This window comes from Halichoerus grypus, chromosome 10, assembly GCF_964656455.1.
Source record: "Halichoerus grypus chromosome 10, mHalGry1.hap1.1, whole genome shotgun sequence".
NCBI lineage: Eukaryota > Metazoa > Chordata > Mammalia > Carnivora > Phocidae > Halichoerus > Halichoerus grypus.
The window spans coordinates 39,309,057-39,330,644 of NC_135721.1; the positions used below are offsets into that span (position 1 = coordinate 39,309,057).

General features: G+C 40.3%; 1 protein-coding gene and 1 non-coding gene across 3 annotated transcripts in view; both read right to left on the bottom strand.

The window, feature by feature from the left end:
* The window catches only part of KCMF1 (potassium channel modulatory factor 1), a 77,235-nt gene that overhangs the window by 2,087 nt on the left and 53,560 nt on the right, over nt 1-21,588 (bottom strand). For both annotated transcript variants that reach the window (XM_078056367.1, XM_078056368.1), the window contains 3 exons: nt 7,966-8,056; nt 5,056-5,241; nt 2,696-2,978 (listed from right to left, as the gene is read on the bottom strand). In XM_078056367.1, the coding sequence (XP_077912493.1) occupies nt 2,696-2,978; nt 5,056-5,241; nt 7,966-8,056 (560 nt within the window). The remainder of the gene's footprint in view (nt 1-2,695; nt 2,979-5,055; nt 5,242-7,965; nt 8,057-21,588) is intronic.
* TRNAK-CUU (transfer RNA lysine (anticodon CUU)) lies at nt 15,867-15,939 on the bottom strand. The gene has a single exon. It is a non-coding gene; the product is annotated as a tRNA-Lys (tRNA).

Genomic DNA, 21,588 nt, shown 5'->3' on the forward strand with positions numbered 1-21,588 from the left:
ATTACAGAAAAGCCATTAAACCCACATTGAAAGGAAATGACTGATGATATACAGAAGGCTGCCTACATAGTGAGCAAACCAGAGACACGTAGGCTGAGGTCCCCAACCCTTTGGAGAGCATGTCATTGCAATATTACTATTTGTTGTTTTAAGATTTTATTTTTAAGTAATCTCCACACCCAATGTGGGGCTCCAATTCACAACCCCGAGATCAAGAGTTGCATGCTCCACCATATGAGCCAGCCAGGCATCTTCCCCACCCCCCAACCTTTTTATTGTAAGCTCTATATCCAACGTGGGGCTTGAACTCACGACCTCAAGATCAAAAGTCACATGCTCTAACAATGGAGCCAGCCAGGTGCCCCACAATATTAGTTTTTATTTTTAGGAAATACCTGAGAAAATATTTCACTCCTGAAAGGCAGATAAAAACCTGGTACTAGGGCTAGATCCCCTAATGGACCAAACTTCATTTGCGATCTAGAAATAACTGCAAAGCTTGTGAAGATCTTCAAATTGGAGTTAGCAAAACTAGCTGACTCCATTACCAAAAGCCTGAAATCTGACATAAGCACTGAAACAATCACTTTCTAAAAGGTGAACAATTTTGGATCCAAAGAAACTGACTCCCCACCAGGAGCTCCAGGGTGACATGAACAGTGACGGTCCCTGTCACAGAGGCCAAAGATAAGGCTTGGGCCCTACATACATCATGTAATGGCTATCTGACCAGAGACCAGGCTTTTTCTTTGGACACGCTGCAGCCTTGAAGCTTTCTTGCCTTGAAGATTCATAATGCATGTTAATATATTTAAAGTTCTGAGAAGCCCAACAATAAATAAACAACTTTTGTTACTTAGTTTTGCCCAAAATTATTATCAGGAAAAAAGCTGAACATAAGTAACAATACATGTTCCTTAGAATGATATATCAAGTTCCAGGGAACATTTTTGGGAAATATTGCCTAAAATAAATCCTATGAGTCAAGATCAAACAATACAATGAAAGATGGGGAAAGTGCTCTGCAAACTGCAAGGTACTGTGCAATGTACTTTATCAGATGACCGCGGGGGCTCTTCAAGAAGCTACGACCAGAATCCAAGGAAGGCAACTCAAAGGCTACCCATACCATGCCCTGGGAGCAGGGTGTCTGGTGTAGAATAACTAGAGAGAGAAAAATCCCAAATCAAGTCCATTGAGTTTGAGTCTAAAAAAAAGAATGGGTCAAGGATGGGAAGATGTCTTTTCCAAAGACATTCATTCCACCCACAGCTCAGTGAACTCTCAGTGGATATACACAGTCAGGTCTCCGATTTGCGATCAGTATCTAGCTCTGGCAAGTTGGCAGGTCCATACAGGTAGGGTTACAAGGTAGCAGGGTGGATCCATCTGTGGCTCTGTGATTTTGTTGAAGCAACACTTTTTGGTAATAACTCAGCACAGTTATTGACTTTGCAGAGATAATCCAAAGGTAGATTCCCCCACTTGAAACTTCTCCCTTAGATCCATAACAAATGATCATAATAGGAACCATTAGTTGGGCCTTTACTATATGCCAGATACTGAGCCAGACCATACACATACTGAAATTCTGTTTCATCCTCAAAACAATTCTCTTTCTCATGAGGCCAAACTCAAGGGCTACTGATGATAAAACAGGTTAAGAGAAGTTAAGTGACTTGCCGAAGGTTCAAACTATTAAGTGGCAAACCTGGGGCTATAGACAGGGGTCTGCAAATATTTTTTTTATTCTGCATCCACAACAAATTATTTACAACTATGCACATGTGCCACTGTACTAACAGAGATATTAAAAAGTATGACACAAAATAAATATACAGAGAAATAATACTGTCTTCTACTGTCAGTTTGGAGATAACTGATACATTATACTAATTCTCTCCTTCACTTCACAGTTTGTACTTTATATTCCTCTCTGCTCCATTAAAGGCCCAGATCAGTCTACTTTCATTACCTGTTGAGCCTAAGTCTACTCATCACTTCTTTTTCTAAAATCCTTTATATTCTTCAAAGTCACATAAAATACCGACAGGCTTGAAAGAGGAATATATCTGGTGGCTAATGGTAGTTTTCAGAAGGAGGTAACTCTTTTTTATACCATGATGAACCATTTTTAAAACTATTACTTTTGTTTGTGGCAACTCTAAGAATTTAAATCCTGCTTCTTTGGAAATTCTCAGAAGAAAACTACTATGTTATGAAATCCTGTCTTGTACCTTTTAATGTTTCTTTTTTTAAAAATTATTTTATCTTTACCTTTTAATATTTCACAGCTAACTGAAATTGGCAATTAAAAAAAAAAACCAAGGTTAATTATGACAATAAATACAACTAATATATCCCCAAAATGTAATGATACGGTATTTCAGTTTTCAGTTTTTTTAGGTTTCAGTTTTATGGGCAATATAGGGGTAAAAAATTCACATTACATGATAATTTACTGTTGGAACGAGACTACCAGCATTCCTACTTTCTCTAAAATAATCATTATTTTTCATATTCTTGGGGAAATCCTGCATATGCAGTTTTGATTAGATTCGGGAGTTTTAAGGGTCTGATCAAAGGCCAAGTCTCCAAGAACATATATAAGGCACGAAAGAGAAAAGATCATTGCAGACTGCGTAGTGCTTAATAAAACATTACTTCTCAAACAAAGCTGTATTAAATGAACTACCTTGTTAAAAGAAACTGGGAATTCTGGATAGTTTGCTGACTGCTTTCTGTGTTAGCTGTGTTGGTTGTTGCTGTGGATTGTGTGATTGTAGTGGTGACACTGCTTGTGTTAGTACGCCGGGTTGCGTTGCGTGCCGTCTCCAGTTGTTGTCGTGCTGCCTGGGCGTGCTGCCGTTCCAGCTGCAGCTGCATCTGCAGTTGTTGTAACTGAGAAGCGGAAGGGCCAGAAGAATTAAGCTGTCCTCCTGCAGAACGTCTCACTCCTGATAACTGAGATAAAAGCTCTGCCAATGGAAATGAAGGCGATTAATGTCTGCTTAAGATACTGTGGAAAACAAAACGCTGAAGATCACTCTTTTAGAGGAACATTAGAAATGACTGTCAATAGGCAGGTATCCATGGCAACATAAAGTTTCAGCTTGGAGCTCAATACCTTTTATTTTTATTTATTTTTAAAGTAATCTCTATACCCAATGTGGGGCTCGAACTTACAATCCCAAGATCAAGAGCTGCGTGCTCTACCGACTGAGGCAGCCAGGCGCCCCTCAATACCTTTTAGAATGCCTCCTGGAGGTAGGAGCTGTTGTGTATGGGGAATGGAAATATAATTAGCCCACATACAATTATTTTTAAGTAAAACATTGTTGCTTAACGGACTTAATGGACTAATTTAGTTATACTTTCTCTTAGTATTTAGTAAATTAAAGTGGATCATCTGCTGGTCCAATCATAATATAAAACCTCTCAACACAAGCGCCATGAAAGCAGGGATCAAGTCTACCATTTACAATACTCCCAGCTCTTAGAACAGTGCCCGACACCTAGTAGGCCTCTAACATTTATTCAGTGATTGAATGATGATCAGAACTGTACCCAAGAGGCCTGGATCATTTCTACCCGTGACCCTTGCACCGCCTCTTCTCTCTGGTTCTTTCCGGTACGGTCATTTGAGAGTACCGGCGTACCACTAGAATGAGTAGCGCCGGTGATGCTCAGTGAGGCTGACTGGCCCCCGGCTGTACAGCCTAGTTAGCGGCCTGTTACAATCCACACTCTTGTTTCAGTAAGGTTGTACCATCAAGGGCAATGTGGACCTCTGTCCCTGAGTTCTCATCTAAGTCGGGTGCAGGAATTGCCTTGTCGTGTGTGTGTGATTCTCCTGAGCTTACGTGGGATTGACGACTGCCATAGACATTCCCTGGCTGGCAAATGCTCTTCATCATTAAAACTCATTAACAGGGTACATTTCTGTTTTCTTGCTCACTGTTGTTTTATCCCAGGGGTTCTTATACCATTCTTTCATAGAGTCCATCACTAAAATAAACTAATTTTCACTGACAGAAAAAAATGGAGAAATTTCTCACTTTCGAATTTTGCTTCTAGAAATTAACTTTTAGAGCCTGCTACCAAAACCAGCAGGTAAATATTCCCTTTGGATGAAGAAATACTTTTTAAATTCCCCAAAACTCAGCTTACAGGGCTTATTGTACATCCAAATGCTTAAAGCACATTCGGAATTAAGATTTTATATCTGTATGTCTGTACATTTTTAAGAACATTTTATGAGTAAAACTGCTCCTAGTTGCTATTACAGATCTACATTTACCAGTGTTCCAGGGTGTTCAGCAAGGTGCATCACAACATCCAGACACCTATTCCACCACGTGCACACATTTCAGAACTTGTACAGGCTTTCCAGGGTCTTACTGCCTGTCTGCGCTTGGTGTGTCTTATAGTATGAGGCTAACGTGACTTCTGACCTTATATTTTGACTCCCAACCCCTTTGTTCCGCTGCTGGCTTCCCGGGTTGGCCATGTATTAGACCCAGTGGGCTTGGTTATGAAGTACCTGTTCAAATGTTGTTGTTTTTTTAAGTAAGATTTTTCTAAGCCATTAAAACATGTACTTTCAGTATGTTCTCTAAGAATATAGTTCTCAAATCAAGGCCAAGAACAGAGAAACTCCTACTTTACTTTCTTCTATGAGAAGAGCTTAATTCTTTAGTTTTGTCAATTCGTCTTATTATCTGTGTGCTTCTGGAGGTTGAGCCATGGGATTCTGGCGGTCTTTCAACTCTGAAATCTTTTATCATTTTCTTAGGTTTCAACAGAGGCCACAAATAGAGAACCTAGAACCATTTCTTATTATCTTCTGCTCTAAGTACTTAAGGAAATGCCAGAAAATTATAAACTAATTTATACTGTCTACTTTTACAATATTTTATAATTATAAGATTTAGGGGAATTTTGTGAAGGAATGTAGGAGCATGACGAAAGATTAAAAACACAAATTCCACCAAAAACTTTTAAAGCGAGGCCCCCTCCCTGGTCATTTCCTTTATGAACGTGCAACTAACTTACCAGCTATAGGATCCATGGCTTCCCTATTGCTTGGAGAATATGAACTCTGAGAAGAAGAAAGTCCACCAGTAGAACTGCTAGTAAAGTGCATGTTTGATCTACGAGCACGAGGACCTCCTAATCCCCGGCCAGGGTGAAACATTCTACGTACATGTCGAACACCACTCGATTCATCATAACTCCAAAGTTAAGAAAAGAACCCAAATATTTCACAGAAAGAAAAAAAAAATCACTTGAGCCTTTGCTAGATAGACATGCAGACTTCCTAAATTGTAAACATTTAAAAACAGCACATTTAATTTAGAATGCAAACGTCACAACCATATCTATGAGGGCTATTAACTCTAAAAAAAGACTCTCACATATAAAGCAATGAATTGAGTGTGTATATATTGTATGTGTGTGTGTGTTTTCAAAGGGGAAAAAGGTTTTCTAGGTAGGAAGAAATTTCTTCCTAGGCTCCAGCTACAGTAACCAGATGGGGTGAAAGGCGCTGTCGGGTCAGACACCCAGGTGAGGCGTCTCCTTACCCTAACCTCAGTACTGAATTTCATATACGTTCATATGGAAGTAACCAGAATTAATAAGCATCAATTTTAATACCCGAGGAGAGTTCTGCTAATCAAATCTCAATTATCATCTGTAGTGAAAAAGGAGCAGTAGAAATAATTAAAATTCAGGAGTAAAAGACAACTTTTGGTTATTAGTTTTTGATCTGTCCTCAAGTTCTTCTTCAATGCTGCTACAAAACAGAAAACTAGAGTTGAATTTCTTGTAGAAGTGGATATACAGAGAGTAATACCACATTTCTCAACAAGTCACATTGCCAGCCCCCCCCTGCCCGCCCCAATCTTCTGTAGCCGACTCAAACTAAAGAACATCCCGAAGAGCACACGGCCGCCCAAACTCATGAAGACAATCTTGCATTTCCACACTGGTGGATGGGTGGGAAAAGCCAGCTCTCGTTGTAAAAGAGACTTTTCTTTCAAAGTAGCACACAGAACATCTGTATCGTGCAGAATAACTTTCTGCTGGCTTCCTGGTCTTCAGCTGATGATTGTGGAGTCATTGAGGGAAAGGCTGAGCGGCTCCAGGAAGCCCTCAGGGGCCACCAGAATGTGCACTGTCTCATCATGGTATTTAGGACCATGGCTCGGGTTCTACAGAAAGTGATGTTACGATCACTGTATTTCGTCTTTTAAAAGCACCTGGGTGTAAAAAGTACACTTTAGGAAGAGTTCCATCAGAACAGTTGAAAAAAGTTCTGGTGCTTACGAGGCCTGGAGAGAAGCCACGCCCTCATGACAAAGTCACCCCACAGCAGCACTTGAGTACCTGAAAAATCAGTGTATTTCCAGGGTAACTGCAATGTCAACATTTTGTCTTCCAGAACCTCATGATAATACTCGTTAGGAATCTAACATGTAACATATGCCTTCTCTTATTCTTATATTTTGCATAATTTAATCTTCTCTTGATAACCAGAGATTCTTATAAAAATTTCACAAAAACGGATGTAGATGATGTGGGACATTCTACTGAATGGATACCAATTTCACTAGAGGCCCTTGAACTTGCAGAAAAAGTTCAGAGTAAAAAAAAAAAGTTCAGGATTAACAGCTTGGCTTGAAGTTATTTGCCTAGCTTCTCCATGAAGACAGAGTGAAACAGGGACCAAGCATAACCCTCTGGGCATTGTTATAAGATTCTTTTATGTAAAATGTGAAGTGACTCAAAGACTTAAGTATTCTTGGCCCATCTGGGTTTTCTTACTCTCTTAAAAAAACCCAACAAACCCCATGCTTTCTTCATTATGCTTTCAGTGTCCTCAGCACTCAGGAGAGAGGAAAAGTGGTTTCCTCTGTTCGGTGAGTACCGGCCTCTTGACTGGCTCAGGTCTGGCTGACATTCTAATTTCTTAGGTTGGTTCCAGGTCTTTATCTTTCCATTAGTTTTCTCATCTTCCCCTAACTCCAAGGGACCATATTTCCAATTAGAAAATTGGAAACTGTAAGCAAGGGATGGGAGCTGTGGAACGAGAAAACCATCAAACCAGTTTCTTCCTCAACAGGATTAAGGTTGCATTATGATTGCTGGGAGGCAATCAAAGGAATCAGAATGAAGTCTGGCAAAGAGAAAAGCTGTGTTTAGCTCTTGAATTGCTTTGAACTAGAGTGAACACTGAAACCTTTACATGAAAACAGATCCCTAAGTTAATAGGTGATAGTTATAGAAAAACAATTCAGAACTTGAAACAAGCAGCACAGAGTGTACAAACTTAATTACTCTGGTGGGCCGCTCATCTCTTGGATTACAGGGAATATCACCAGCAACTGCTGAGAGACTTGCAAAGGGGAAGCAGAAAGGAAAGCGGGAAAGGACTTTGGAGCTGGACGTGACCTTATGCTGTCCTACTCAGAGACTGGGCAGGGAATGGCGGTCTCTGGAGAAGGGGACTCCGAGAGGGAAAGCAGCCCCAGCACGCATCCCTGCTCATCCTCCCACCGATAACAGGATAAGGCAACAGAGCATGTGGAGGGGAAGCAAATAAATTCTCTTTATATTTACTTAGATTTTAATTTGGATTAGCATTTTCCTCTTTTGTATGAAAACACCCTGCTGAAAACTTATAACCCAGTTAAATGGTCTTAAAAAAAATCTGACTGTAATGAAGTGAAGATGATGAGCAAGGCAACTTTCACTTAACGAGCATTGTTCATGTGACAGTCATAGCATATAAAAAGAGATAAATTGCATCTCCACACTGAGTCACTTTTAGGAAAGGTCAAATAAACTAATTTGGAGGTTAGTTTTTCTCTTCAGGTATACTGTCCTTAAAAATAATCAAAATAACAAACATTACAAACAACTCTATCCCTTCTTCCTCTTAAAAGGATATTAAATCTCTAGGGGCTCTGTGTTCAAGTGTAAGATGAGCTGCAAAGTCATCCGTGACATGATTAGGATCGCCTCCAGGTAATGCTGCACATATTGGACAAATCTGAAATGAAAGTAAAGAAAGCAGATTTAATAGATGAATATTGATCAGACATCTTCTGGATGAGTATTTTACTATAACTGAGTTTCAACCAGTCAAAAACACAGTAGAGATCGTGAACTCGTCAAGAGCACCAGAGGCCTGACTATGAACTACAGCACGTCTGCGCTGGTACTTAAACTAAACCACACCAGCTCTCAGGGTCAGATATAACAGTTCTCAACAAACAGCTCAAGCACGAGCTCTGGCAAAGCCTTCTAACAGCCTGGCCAATGCATTCGCATGGTCTAGCAAAATAGCTTCCATAAAAAAATTTTAAGATGGAAAAAAAAAAAAAATTTTTTTTAAGATGTGCTATTTAGTGCACATTCCCATCTGACTAAGTCCAGACTTGAATGGTAAAGACTGAGACATAAGCATCCCCAAAGTAAGCTAGATTTGAGGTCCAATCTCCAAATACGACAGCAAAGCTCTTACTAAAACACAACTATACAAACTCAAATATTAAGACAATGTTTACTGATAATGTGCAAATGCGCTCTATACATTCATGAGCAGGACTTCCAAGGGAAAACGGGGGTGAAACAAAAGGCCAAGGAGCAGAAGACCTAACTTCCTGTGAGCCTCGGGGCGGGGACAGGACAAAGGAGGAATAAAATGGTGTGTACACAGGCAGCACTCGGGAGAGATTCATAGGTTGGGAATTCTGTTTTTGAAACAGCAGTTTCAAGGGAAGTGGTGAAATAAGGAGAAGAGGGGAAGGATCGAAAGAATGAGGCACTTTCGGAGGAAAGGCCCTTTCTCTTCTAGAAATCCAAGTGGGCAGGTGATGTTCTAAGAGTGGTAGCCATGCCTTGGGGTATGAAGAACTTTAAAGAAGAGAGCCAAGAAGAAAGGTCTGATGCAAAGGAACACAACCAAAGGAAGCCCCAGGAAATGTAGAGAGTTTTGTGTCTCTCTAGGGACAAAAGAGCTGAAGATGGGATATGTGATTCATCTTGCCAATACATGTGTTGTGTGCCTCAGTTCTTTCCCCTGGAGTAAAATTCAGGCACTCACTTGACCTTGCTCCCTGCTCGTGGCAGAGGAGAAGACGAGAGTGGCAGAGATGGGGAGGCAGGGGCAAGGTGAGACTTGGAAGGCCCACCCTGGGATACAGAGGGGAAAACAAACTGATTGCCAGAGCCTAAGCCAACACAAATCCCCATCCTCTCCTGACCAGAAAGCAGGAGTCCCCTGAGAGTTTGACTCTGATTTGATCCCAGATGCTCTTATGCCCAGTCAGCTGTCCTGATCATATCTGCCTCAGGAGTCTGAGACATATCCTCAAGAAAACCTAAAGATGCTCATGAGAAATTACATTTAGGCACGACAGTGGGCAAAAGAAGTAGGGGGGTCACACAGGAAGGTGCCTGCGAGGGAAATGAAGAAAGAAGTAGACAGACACGTGCATGCCTTTCTTAGAAGATGCCAGAAAGGTGGTCAGACATTCTTTCCTCTGTCAGAGAGAACAGCAATTGTATCAGTTCGTAAGTTTACCGATTCTCAACTCTTTCCTAGGAACTTAGGTTTTACTGTCTGTATCACACAGACAATGTCTGGTACACTTATTTTTTGTGTGTTTCTGTCTTGCCTAGCTAGATTGTCAACAGTTTTTGAGAAATGCAGTACAGTGTGATTTGTTTCTTGTTTGGGAACTGTGACCAGACTTGCTTACAACAAAAAGACCAACAGGTCTGGAGAAGCAGAAACAACCACCAGTTATTTAAAAATCAAACAAACAAGCCAGTTTAGATATTTTTGAGACTCTCTATTTTGCAACACTTAACAGGTACTGGACTATGTATGGTTTTATTACAATACCACAGATTGCAAGTATAAGATCTTTATCCAAAGAAAAAATAACTGTTAAGAGGAAAAGGTGCCTTCCTTCTAAGGTATTTCCTTTAGGCTGACCTTTGGATAAAATCTATGTACAACTTGAACTGCACAAAGATAGCTGTAGAAGTTTCAGTACTTCAGTAAATGTTCTTAGATGAGAAAAGTCTCCTTGAGGATTTGCATTCCTGGAAGGAAGACAGGATGGGAAAGTACAGATACCAAACGTACTAAGAATGCCCTTATCAGGACCAATAGTCTGTAAACTAGAAAAGCACCTCTGAGATAGGGATGTGGAATACTGTTTAGTTTTGAGTGTCTTTACTTCCACATGATGATACCTAATACCTTTTATAAGACAGGAAAATTCCACACAAAGGATAAGCTATTAACTCTAAAATTATGAGTTTGTCAACATTAATATTTACCGTACTTCTACTGCCACGTGATATAGTAACACCTATTACTTGAACAAGAAAATTCCATGTAACACATTAGCTTAACATATGACAACTTGCCAACATTCAGGCACATTGAATTGGCATAACTCAGTGCTTCCTGAAATTGGCTGAGTATATAATTCATCTGGAGCATTTGTTAAAAATACAGTTCCCTAGGCCCATGCCTGGAAACTGATTCTAGGAGATTTGACAATCTATGGTTTTGACAAGGGTCCCAATGATCTTACAATTAGATAAATTTGGCAAATACAGCTTAAATATACAATGGTATTGAAAAATAAGAAATATTTTTACCCCATGGAACGAAACACGAAATGTTGTTTTACTTACTATCACCTTGCTCAAATTTTTAATCACAAATGTCCTTGCTATTTATTTGCAGTCTTGTCTTTGCTATATTTCAAATCTTCCTCTTCTGCTTCATCTCACTAGTGAAGCTCACCATCGGTCCTGCTTTTTATCTGCAGCCCTTTGGAAGCCTCTATCAATGTACTGAGATGAAATCCCATGCCAAAAACATAATGGAGTTCCCAATTTTCCACGTGGCCTCAGTGCATGATTGTCAGCAAGCAACCAGTCAGCGTGGATTTTTTTAAAAATTAATTTATTTATTTGAGAGAGAAAGAGTGGGCACATGAGCAGGGGGTGGGGCAGAAGGAGAGGGAGAGAGAAACTTAAGCAGACTCCATGCTGAGGGCGGAGCCTGATGTGGGGCTCCATCTCCCCACCCTGAGATCATGACCTGAGCTGAAACCAAGAGTCAGATGCTTAACTGACTGAGCCACCCAGGCGCCCCAGTCAGTGTGAATTCTTAACACAGGTGGTTACCAATGTCTAGACCATACCTTCAGAAGTCATTATTTCACATATGCCAGGTCAGTACTACATTTATAGAACATTTTTCCCTGTGACAGGTTATGTCCATAAAAAAATAACCTAAAATCAGCACGCTTGGTTTTTGTTTTTGTTTTTTTTTTTTAAATATTTTATTTATTTATTTGACAGAGAGATAGACAGAAGAGCACAAGCAGAGGGAGTGGCAGAGAGAGAGGGAGAGGGAGAAGCAGGCTCTGCACTTAGCAGGGAACCCGATGTGGGACTCGATCCCAGGACCCTGAGATCATGACCTGAGCCGAAGGCAGACGCTTAACCATCTGAGCCACCCAGGCGCCCTGGTTTTTGTTTTTAAACATGAACTTCACACATTCTTCCCCATACAATCACCAACTAGTCTAAAGCAAGTTCTCACTCCCTGCAGCCTTTCTTGAGCTCACACACTCACATGGAGAGCATTCTCTCTCTGGCTGATGTGCAGTGCCTCAAATACAACAGGTGTGGTGAGCTCCTCTCCTTTTGTCCTTTTTTGGGGGGTAGGTTTCATAACAAGTTTTCTGCCCACTCTGTTCACTGCTACAGAAAAATGCATTTAAAAAAACCTGCCTCTCTGCCCCCCACATCCCGTGGCTTCATCTGAAGCCGGACTGCGGCACCACAGAGAGATGGGTCGTGCGCCAAAATCATTCAGCGGATGCTGGGGGGCGGCGGGGGGGGGGGGGAGCTAGACTGCTTCTCTACCATGAGGCTGACCCATTTTGAAGCATCATCCTCCGAGACCACTTGAAATTGCCCTTGAACTCAGATTCTGGGATTACGCATCTTGTCAACAGCAAACACTCTAAGAGAAATAACTGCCTTGGCAACTGGTATTTCTCGTCTAGGTTTCTGGATCACAAACTTGATAAACTCATGCATTTCTTTTATCTGACTAATTTTAGATCCATGAGAAACATTTTCTTTTGAGTATGTGTTCAAAAGCAGTGATTTCCCTGTATCATCTTCTATTGTTACTTTCTGGTAACACCAAATGTTTGATGCATCATTTCTCTGGCAACTGTGATCTTATTATGGCAGCCCAGCTTCTTTGTCATTTCTTTTTTGGATTTGTTTTCATCCACACAATCATTCTGAATAGGTTCATCCTGTCTCAAAAGAACTACAGAATCACTCATATTCTACCATCCTTTCATTCCCAAAGAGCAGCCTATGTGACATGATGATGGAGAAAGTAATGTTATTCCTCTGTACAAATGCCAAACCTTCTCTTTATTGTCCACCAAACTAAGTGGACAAATGTTCTGGTTTTAACGGTTCTCTATTATCTGGCCTTACTCAGCTGATTCCATTTCATTTCCCACTATTTCCCACAACATTCAATGCCTTACCATCCCTTCTACTTCCTACATTTCTTTCTCAACACATCTTAGTTCGTGTTGTCTCTTCCCTCTGAAAAATGTCTTTCTTTCCCATTCTGTCCACCTTCCAAATTCCTACCCATTTTTCAAGGCCCACGTAAAGTCACAAAGCCCTCTGGCTCCTTCTGCGTTATTCTCCAGTTGTGTCAAATAAGCTAGTTTGGTCTTATGATGTGCCATAGAGTCTTGTGTGGGTTGAGGCCATATTTTAAAGTTGTTATGGTGACAGCCATTGTGCCTTACTCCAAGAATTCAGGGACTTCAGAAAGCAGTATTTCACATTTTACACATTAAATGTAATGCTCTTGGTTAATACTTGGAGAGACATATTCAGAGTCATGAACATTTATCTTGAGAAAGGCCAGTAACTATCTCCCTTTCCAAGCTGTCCTTAATAACTGACCCAGGAATGATCTAGAACAGACTTTCTTCTGACATTATCCTTCTGAGGGCAAAGAAGTGGGGTAAAGTAAATGTTGTGTTCCCCTCACCCTTCTCCCGCTTTAACAACTAATAACTCAGTTAATTTCTCTCAGGCACCCACACTTTTTCTCATGTAACGCCCTTCTACAGCCCCCATTTTCCTGTTTCTTTGCTTTTTGTCCAGTCATCACTTGAACTTTCCTTCTCCTTTTCCCCATTCCTTGTTCCTTTTCTCTATCACAGCTGTGGGTCAAGTTGTGACGTTAATCATCGTTGAAAAGATGAAAGGTATTGCTCTTGCATCTGAGGAGTTACGGGTTCTGGAGCAAAATTAAGATGCAGTGAAGTCTGGGTGCTTAGTCGGTTAAGCGTCTGATTCTTGATTTCGGCTCAGGTCGTGATCTCAGGGTCATGAGACTGAGCCTTGTGCCGGGCTCTGAGCTCAGCGTGGAGTTTGCTTGAGATCCTCTCTCTCCTCTTCCTCTGCCCTTCCCCTACTCGTGTTCGCTAAATATATAAATAAACAGATAAATAAAATCTTAAAAGAAAAAAAGGTGTAGTGAAGAATCACCGCCACAGCTCATAAAAGCTGTTTATTTTTTCAACCTTATGCAAGTTTGCCCCCCCCCGCACCCCCCACACATCGTAAGCACAAGAAAGATAAAAACACAATTTCAAGTCAAATAATTTTCCTCTGTTGTTTAATACTATACTAACTTTCTAATACAAGGTTACATAGGCTTTCCCTAAGCTAGCTTTGAAATCAAAATTCACCACATGATGTGTTCTACCAACCTACGTGCTTACTATGCTCTGCTTTCAAGCTAGGTGTCCAAAGGACATTTACAAAAATACCATCTTTTTAAGTTGGGGTCTTCTTTTTTTTTATGTGACATGTGTAGGCTATATAAATTTAAATGAAAACATGTAAGCAAAGCCTAGTGAGTGTTGCTTAAGATACAGGCACCTTCTGAACTGCAATAAGCACAATTTCTCTTGTGCCCCTCTTTACAACTGCATCCCCATTTCCAGTTAAAGGATCTATGCTATGAAGTCCAGGTGGCCATAAAGTTAACTAAAGTTTTCACTGGTTAAATCTGTTATATTGTATAATTTTGTTACTATGGATTATCTAATTCATTAAGTATTTACTGAGTACCAAGTCAGTGTTCACTTAATATTCTGGGTTATAAAATCATCAAGAAATGAAGATAGTGAAATGACCAAGAAGTGAATAATGGTGAACCTGCCACCATTCAATTTCATATGAATTTCATCTCCTCTTAAAAACTGGGATGTAGGGGCGCCTGGGTGGCTCAGTCGTTAGGCGTCTGCCTTCGGCTCGGGTCATGGTCCCGGGGTCCTGGGATCGAGCCCCACATCGGGCTCCCTGCTCCGCGGGAAGCCTGCTTCTTCCTCTCCCACTCCCCTTGCTTGTGTTCCCTCTCTCGCTTTGTCTCTCTCTGTCAAATAAATAAAATCTTAAAAAAAAACAAAAAAAAACTGGGATGTATTTCTCATTATTTATTCAAACCGGGTTACAATTCATGTCTCTTCTTTTGATGGGCTCTTAAACTCAGCTCTAGAAATACCCCAGGCTTGTTCTGTTAGGCAGAGTTTTCTGATCACCTGTAATATAATGGGGTGTTTTTATTTTTTTTTTATTTTTTTATTTTTTTTTAAAGATTTTATTTATTTATTTGAGAGAGAGAGAATGAGAGACAGAGAGCATGAGAGGGAGGAGGGTCAGAGGGAGAAGCAGACTCCCCGCTGAGCAGGGAGCCCGATGCGGGACTCGATCCCGGGACTCCAGGATCATGACCTGAGCCGAAGGCAGCTGCCCAACCAACTGAGCCACCCAGGCGCCCTAATGGGGTGTTTTTAACAAGAGTTTCTTCTATTGAAAAGTGATGATCCAAAAAGAGCTGTTAGAATTTAAAGCCAAGACACATAAAAAAACCCTCACACGCATAGTATTTTAATCCTTACAGTAAAAAAAAAAAAAAAAAAAAAAAAAAGTTGACATTCTACTGAGCTAACTACTGCTGAGGCTAATTGGTAACTTCAGGTTTTTGATCTCCTGCCCAATTAAAAGTAGTACATCTTATAAAATCTGCAAATATAATAAATATAAGACTTAATGCTGGAGTTTTGCTTTGAGGACATACACAAAGCACTACTGGAAAATCTATGCTACATGGTCAATAACTCCTTTTGGGCCTTCTAGAACTATCTAAGTTGTAGCCACTTGCACCTCTAGCCATCCACTTTGCCAATACAGATATAGGTACTTTCCAGATTTGAACAAGCACACGTTCAACTGGATTACAATCTAATTTTCTGTTGTTGCAGTGGAACACTGAAACTAACTTATAATTAAGTATGAGTTACTTCATACTGAAATTATTTTTCTTCTCAGTTCCATTCTCCCCGTTTTAATGCTTAGGTTGGAGCTGTCACATGCTTCTAAAGAACAGTGTTTATTTTAGGGAGTTTTTGTTACATATATGTCTTAATTTTCCTTACATTTTTATACATGATTTAAAAGTCCTAAATAACTAAGTTTGGGGGGCACCTGGGTGGCTTAGTCGGTTAAGTGTCTGCCTTCGGCTCAGGTCATGATCCCAGGGTCCTGGGATTGAGCCCAGCAGGCTCCCTGCTCAGTGGAGAGCGGGCTCCTCCCTACTCTCTCTCTCACTCTATCTCAAATAAATAAATGCAATCTTTAAAGATAAATAAATAAGTTTGGTTTAAAAAATTTTATTTATTCATATTTTAAAGATTTTTAAGTAATCTCTACACCCAACGTGGGGCTCGAACCCACAACCCTGAGATCAAGAGTCACACGCTCTACCAACTGAGCCAGCCAGGTGCCCCCTTAAATATGTTTTTTTAGACAGAAATTTAAATTGTATGTGTATGCTGATGTCCTGGGAATTCATAAGACAAAAAAATATAATTTCACAACAATTAAAAATAACTCAGAGCTGTCCTTTTTCCCTCCTTTTTTAATCACATTCTATTTTTTTTAAAGATTTTATTAATTTGAGAGAGCAAGGGAGAGATAGTGAGAGAGAGTACAAGTGGGGAGGGTGCATGGAGAGGGAGAAGCAGGCTCCTCGCTGAACGCAGAGCCTGAGGTGGGGCTCGATCCTGGGATGACCTGAGCCCAAGGCAGACGCTTAACCGATTGAGCCCCCCAGGCGCCCCAGAGCTGTCCTTTTTCTTTATCCTGCCCACAATTCACTCTAGATATAAGCACCCATACTTACCTAGAAGAAAAATCCCATTGTAAGCACCACTTTCTCCATCTAACCTGGGATAAGCTATATATTTTACTTGTAGACTTTGAGAAAGAAAAGGAAACGGGAAGCTCGTACGGCTTAGTGGTGTCGATAAGAACCTGAAAGCTGCAGGGGGCCAGGGCCAGGGAGGCAGTGCTCTAAAGCAAGCAACCATTTTTGTGAAGAATCTGAAATAAACTCTACTTAAGTTAGTGGGTTTATGTTGTTTACAGTGAGTTGAAGTTACAGTCTGACGAGGACAGAAGCTTTGTATGTTCCTCTTCTCAAGGGCATAACCAGTTTGTCAAGTGAGGCCAAGTTTGCTACAGCTTCTTAGAAAAAAATGACCTCAGCTACAAATACCAAGACTGGTGTCTTCAAACAATTTTCTTTTTTTTTAGAGATTTTATTTCTTTGAGATAGAGAGTGAGAGAGAGAACACGAATGGGGGCGGGGACAGAGGGAGAGGGAGAAGCAGGCTTCCCGTGGAGCAGGGAGCCCGATGCGGGGCTCGATCCCAGCACCCTGGGATCATGACCTGAGCCGAAGGCAGACACTTAACCGACTGAGCCACCCAGGCGCCCCTCAAATAATTTTCTTAATCAGTTTTTGTTGTTTTATTGTTTGTTTGCTTGTTGTTTTGTTTGTTTGTTTAAATCTGAGGGGCAGGTCAGGAAAAGAAAGGATGGTGGGAGGAGAAGAGGCAAGGCTGAAACCCGCTTAAAGAACTTCTGAACCACCTTATAATTTGCCAACAGTTACTGGCGAGCTCCATCTTTGTACCATCTTCCCTACAAATCTTCCTACAAACCCTGCAAAACATTTCTTTGACCTGAAATTAGCTGTCTGGACACTGAACTAGACAAACCAGTATTTCAGAGGACAGAGAAGAAACCAGACCAGTGGCTAAAGAAAAAAAGAATTCAAAATCAATGTGTCTGACAGCTGCTGTCTTAGTGAGCGCCTCCCTGCACATTAGGCATTGTTTCCATTCAGAAAACTGCCTCTCTCCCTTCCCCTACAGGGTTTTAATTCAACTTCAACACAGAAGAAAGTAGAAGTAATGAAAAGCCTACCCAGGGATAACAACATACTCTCAAATACCAGGCAGGGACACCTTCCTAGAAAAGCTATTATCTCACTTTCTCAATAATTTTAGTAATTCCCTTCTTGGTTTTCATATCATCTTGAGAAACTGATTTCTCATAGAAACATCTTTTAAAAATATCATAACACATGCATATTGGGTTATCCCAGAACAAACCTGGAACCCCCAAAGTGTCTATCATTTCCTTCCCTGCTCACGACCCAAAAATCTGCCAGGACACTAATGGCTACATCACCCTTAAAATGGAAAATACTATGATCTGACTTTAAACAAGTAAATGTGTTCAAAATAACTATTATTTTAAAATATGCAAAGACAGCCAAACACTAAAGATAGAAAAAGGTGAGTTATAAAATAGAAAGTGTTTTGGGTCAAAACTAACAAAAAGCACAAATGATAAAAGTACCAAATCCTAACCTTCTACAATCTCTCTAGCTAAATGCAGCTGAGCAGTGACAATTTGGTTGCCTGGAGCAACTGTATTTCTCAAATCCTATGTATTTCTTCACTATTATTAAATAAAATACCCTTGTTAGTTCACAGAAAAGCAGACAGCATCCAACTGCATTTTTTGATAAAGAAGAATGCAAGCAGTAAAAGTCAAAGCCTATTTTTTTCTTTTAATGTATATTTTGCCTTTAAATGCTTACTTTTCCTGATTATCTGATTAAAAGGGTAAATAGGGAATTATAGTATTTAAGAAAATTTATAAAATTAAATTAGAAGATTTGTAAAAATTGTGGTTCACTCCACCATTATTGCTCCTAATAAGGAAATAAATGTGTTGGGAAGTTAGTTCTATATACCTACATATTAAAATGGTCTCTTGGGGCGCCTGGGTGGCTCAGTCAGTTAAGCGTCTACTTTTGGCTCAGGTCATGATCCCAGGGTCCTGGGATTGAGACCTGCATTGGGCTCCTTGCTCAGCAGGGAGTCTGCTTCTCCCTCCGCACTCCACCCCCCAGCTTGTGTTCTCTCTCTTGCTCACTCTCTTCTCGCAAATAAATAAGTAAAACCTTTAAAAAATAAAATAAAATGGTCTCTCAATGAAACACAGACATATTGGGGAGCCTGGGTGGCGCAGTTGTTAGGCGTCTGCCTTTGGCTCAGGTCATGATCCCAGAGTCCACATCGGGCTCCCTGCTCAGAGGGAAGCCCACATCGGGCTCCCTGCTCAGAGGAAAGCCTGCTTCTCCCTCTCCCTACTCCCCCTGCTTGTGTTCCCTCTCTCACTGTCTCTCTCTCTGTCAGATAAATAAATAAAATCTTAAAAAAAAAAACAGATATATTGATGATCAAGTCTTAAAAGTCCTACAGACAATTTAAAACATATGTCACTTCTCATAGCCTCCATGCATAAATCATATCTATCAATGTTAATCTGGTTTGCAGATTTGATCTAATATTTTCCTGCTTGTTTAATTTAGAGATCAAATGCATCTATTTGTTTATACACAAATTGCCACAACAATGATGATAATTTCTATTTTGTGCTCTATGACAAACAACTGTTTAAATATTAAGTAAATTATCAGCTTAAACCAATTATTCTGAATCATTAAAAAAACTTAAAGGTCCTTTTATGCTATCATTTTTCTCCATAAGAATTATTATTTTTAAAGTTTATGTATGTACGTATGTATGTAATCTCTACAACCCAATGTGGGGCTCAAACTCACCACCCTGAGATCAAGAGTCGCATGCTCTTCCAACTGAGCCAGCCAGGCGCCCCAAGAGTTATTATTTCAAATAAAATTATCAAGTCAGTCTGTGGGAAATTTCCAAAAATCATTCTTTCTCCTTGATTTTTTATTTCTTATACATGGAACACAGTACAACCACGCTACTTCAAATATAATTCATTCTGTTATAAACACATCTAGGTCTTCATTAAAAAGGGAGGGAAATATATCATTAACATAAATGAAGAGCACTTAAATGCCGGCCACTACCCTAACCCCCGTTCTGGAGAGTAAAGAAAATGAGTAAATACATCAAATGAAAAATAGAAAGCAAAAATTTCCCAGCAATGACCTATTAGACCCCTGCCATTAATTATGAACAGAATAATTCTGTTCGTAATTTCTGGAAGTGGGAAGAAAATGTTGGTAAACCAAAAAGTGCTGTGAACCTTTTAAGCATAATATTCTACAGATAAATTACAAGAGATTTACTAAACAAAGCAGTGAAAGAAGATTAACTACATATTATTAGTAAAACGTAGCAGCATGGTTCATCTAACAACAACAACAAAATCCCTGAAGGCTTTCTAGTTAGCTGCAGTGCAAGCTCCAATGGAAGATTTAAGAAAAATTTCAGGAGTCACTTCTCAATGCCCTTTTATGTCCAAAGAAAAGTTTTTCTACCTCCCATGTTTCTTCTGCCATCCTAACACTTCCTCAATAATCCGTATTTGTAATCCCATTTGCTCACTTCCAATACCAGATTGATGGATTTTAAAATTACATACTGTGCTCCTTCCTCTCAATTCTTCCCACAACCAAACTCTAGTTAGTTGTCCCAATCTACCAACTCTCAGGGATTTTAAGAACTCGTGCTTAATTTCAAAATCACATTGTTTATCTATTTGGTGTTCACATAAAGACTCCTGAGATTATACCCAATCTGCTTCTTACATTTTTAACTAGTCATCACCTTCACTATGCATTCTGTATCAGATGTCGTTTTTCACAGTATCTGGCTTTGAAGGGTCCCCTCCATACCCGCATAATCAAAAGTCTCTTGAGTAATCGCAAATTAATCTTAAGAAGGGAGGCAAATCTTAGGTTAGGGCCTTAGAGTCCCTATAGTTGAAAAAGGAAACAGAAAAATATAGACAAGTTTACAAAGTTGTCTACAAAGTTGTTTTGAAAATTAACCTTCAGTAGACCTTCTTGCCAGCTGTGTCAGGTATCAGTAAATGCTTTCTAGTGGTGACAATGACATCTACAGTGACATAGCCTCTTGCCCCTAAATGATCCAAATCGATGCTGGTTAGAGGAGTGAGATCCTTAAGGCCTCCAGGAAGATACAAACTGCTGGCCTAGAGGACACATGCAGGAAACACAGGGACAAAAGCAAGAGAGCACACTGAGCATTCAGAAAGAAAAATGCAAACAGGAAGAGAAAAGGAGGGACAATTAGCTGGTATGTGAATACAGTCCCCCACCAAAATGACATGATTCACTCCTGAACTCCAGAACTTTTCCATGTTTGACTAACCATGACTTTGGCCAAACACTGCGGCGGGGGTGGGATGAGAGGGGTCAACTAGTAACATCACCTGGACATTTATATACAACCGTAACGTTATTAGAGCTGGTAACATGCTCCACACGTATAGAGAGGCACTCAAAATACTGAATAACTGGGGTGGCAAAGGCACCCGTCCTCCGGCATGGACACTAGTCAGGATGCCATACGTAGTGCCAGCCGGGATTGAGGAGGACATGACTCACATAATTTGAAGAAGAAAAAAACCTGTCCTTCACATCAAAGAGTCTTGTTTGCTTGCCATTTTTCACTTGAAATGCCTGGGTGGAAACACAGGGCAGATGCAGTGTTCATACAGACTAAGGGCTGATGAGAAGGCAGCAATCCCTAAAACACTCCACTAGTACCAGTCGAAAAGCAGCAAGGCCACTGTCTTGAGCCATGTACCGAAAGCCTGGGAGCTTCATAAAGGCACATACTGAGCAGGACTTCCGAGAGACACACCATGCAACCATTTGTGGGTGGCAAGTATTTAATTTTCAAACTGTGGATCAGGTATAGAGGAGTGTCAACAAATTTTGAGTATTTACTCTCAGGAAAAAAATAAAGGCAAAGCTGCTGAGGCAGAGCTACTGATTCTTATTTGAAAGAATTAGCTCTTCATTCATGGAAAGGACTTAACTTTCTGCTAGATTTGCCCATTTCGGATGTGAAAAACTGAGCAGCTGTCCTGTCCGGGTGGGGTGATGAAAGTCCTATACTAGGACCTACTGCCTAGGAATGATTTTAAGAATGCCTGGTTCAGTCGAGAAACCCTTCTCTGGGTAACTAAAGTACCCAAACTGAACAGAAATTAAGTCAAAAAGGAATTATTCCAAATTTCCCACAACAACCAGGACAGAGATGCAATCAAGTC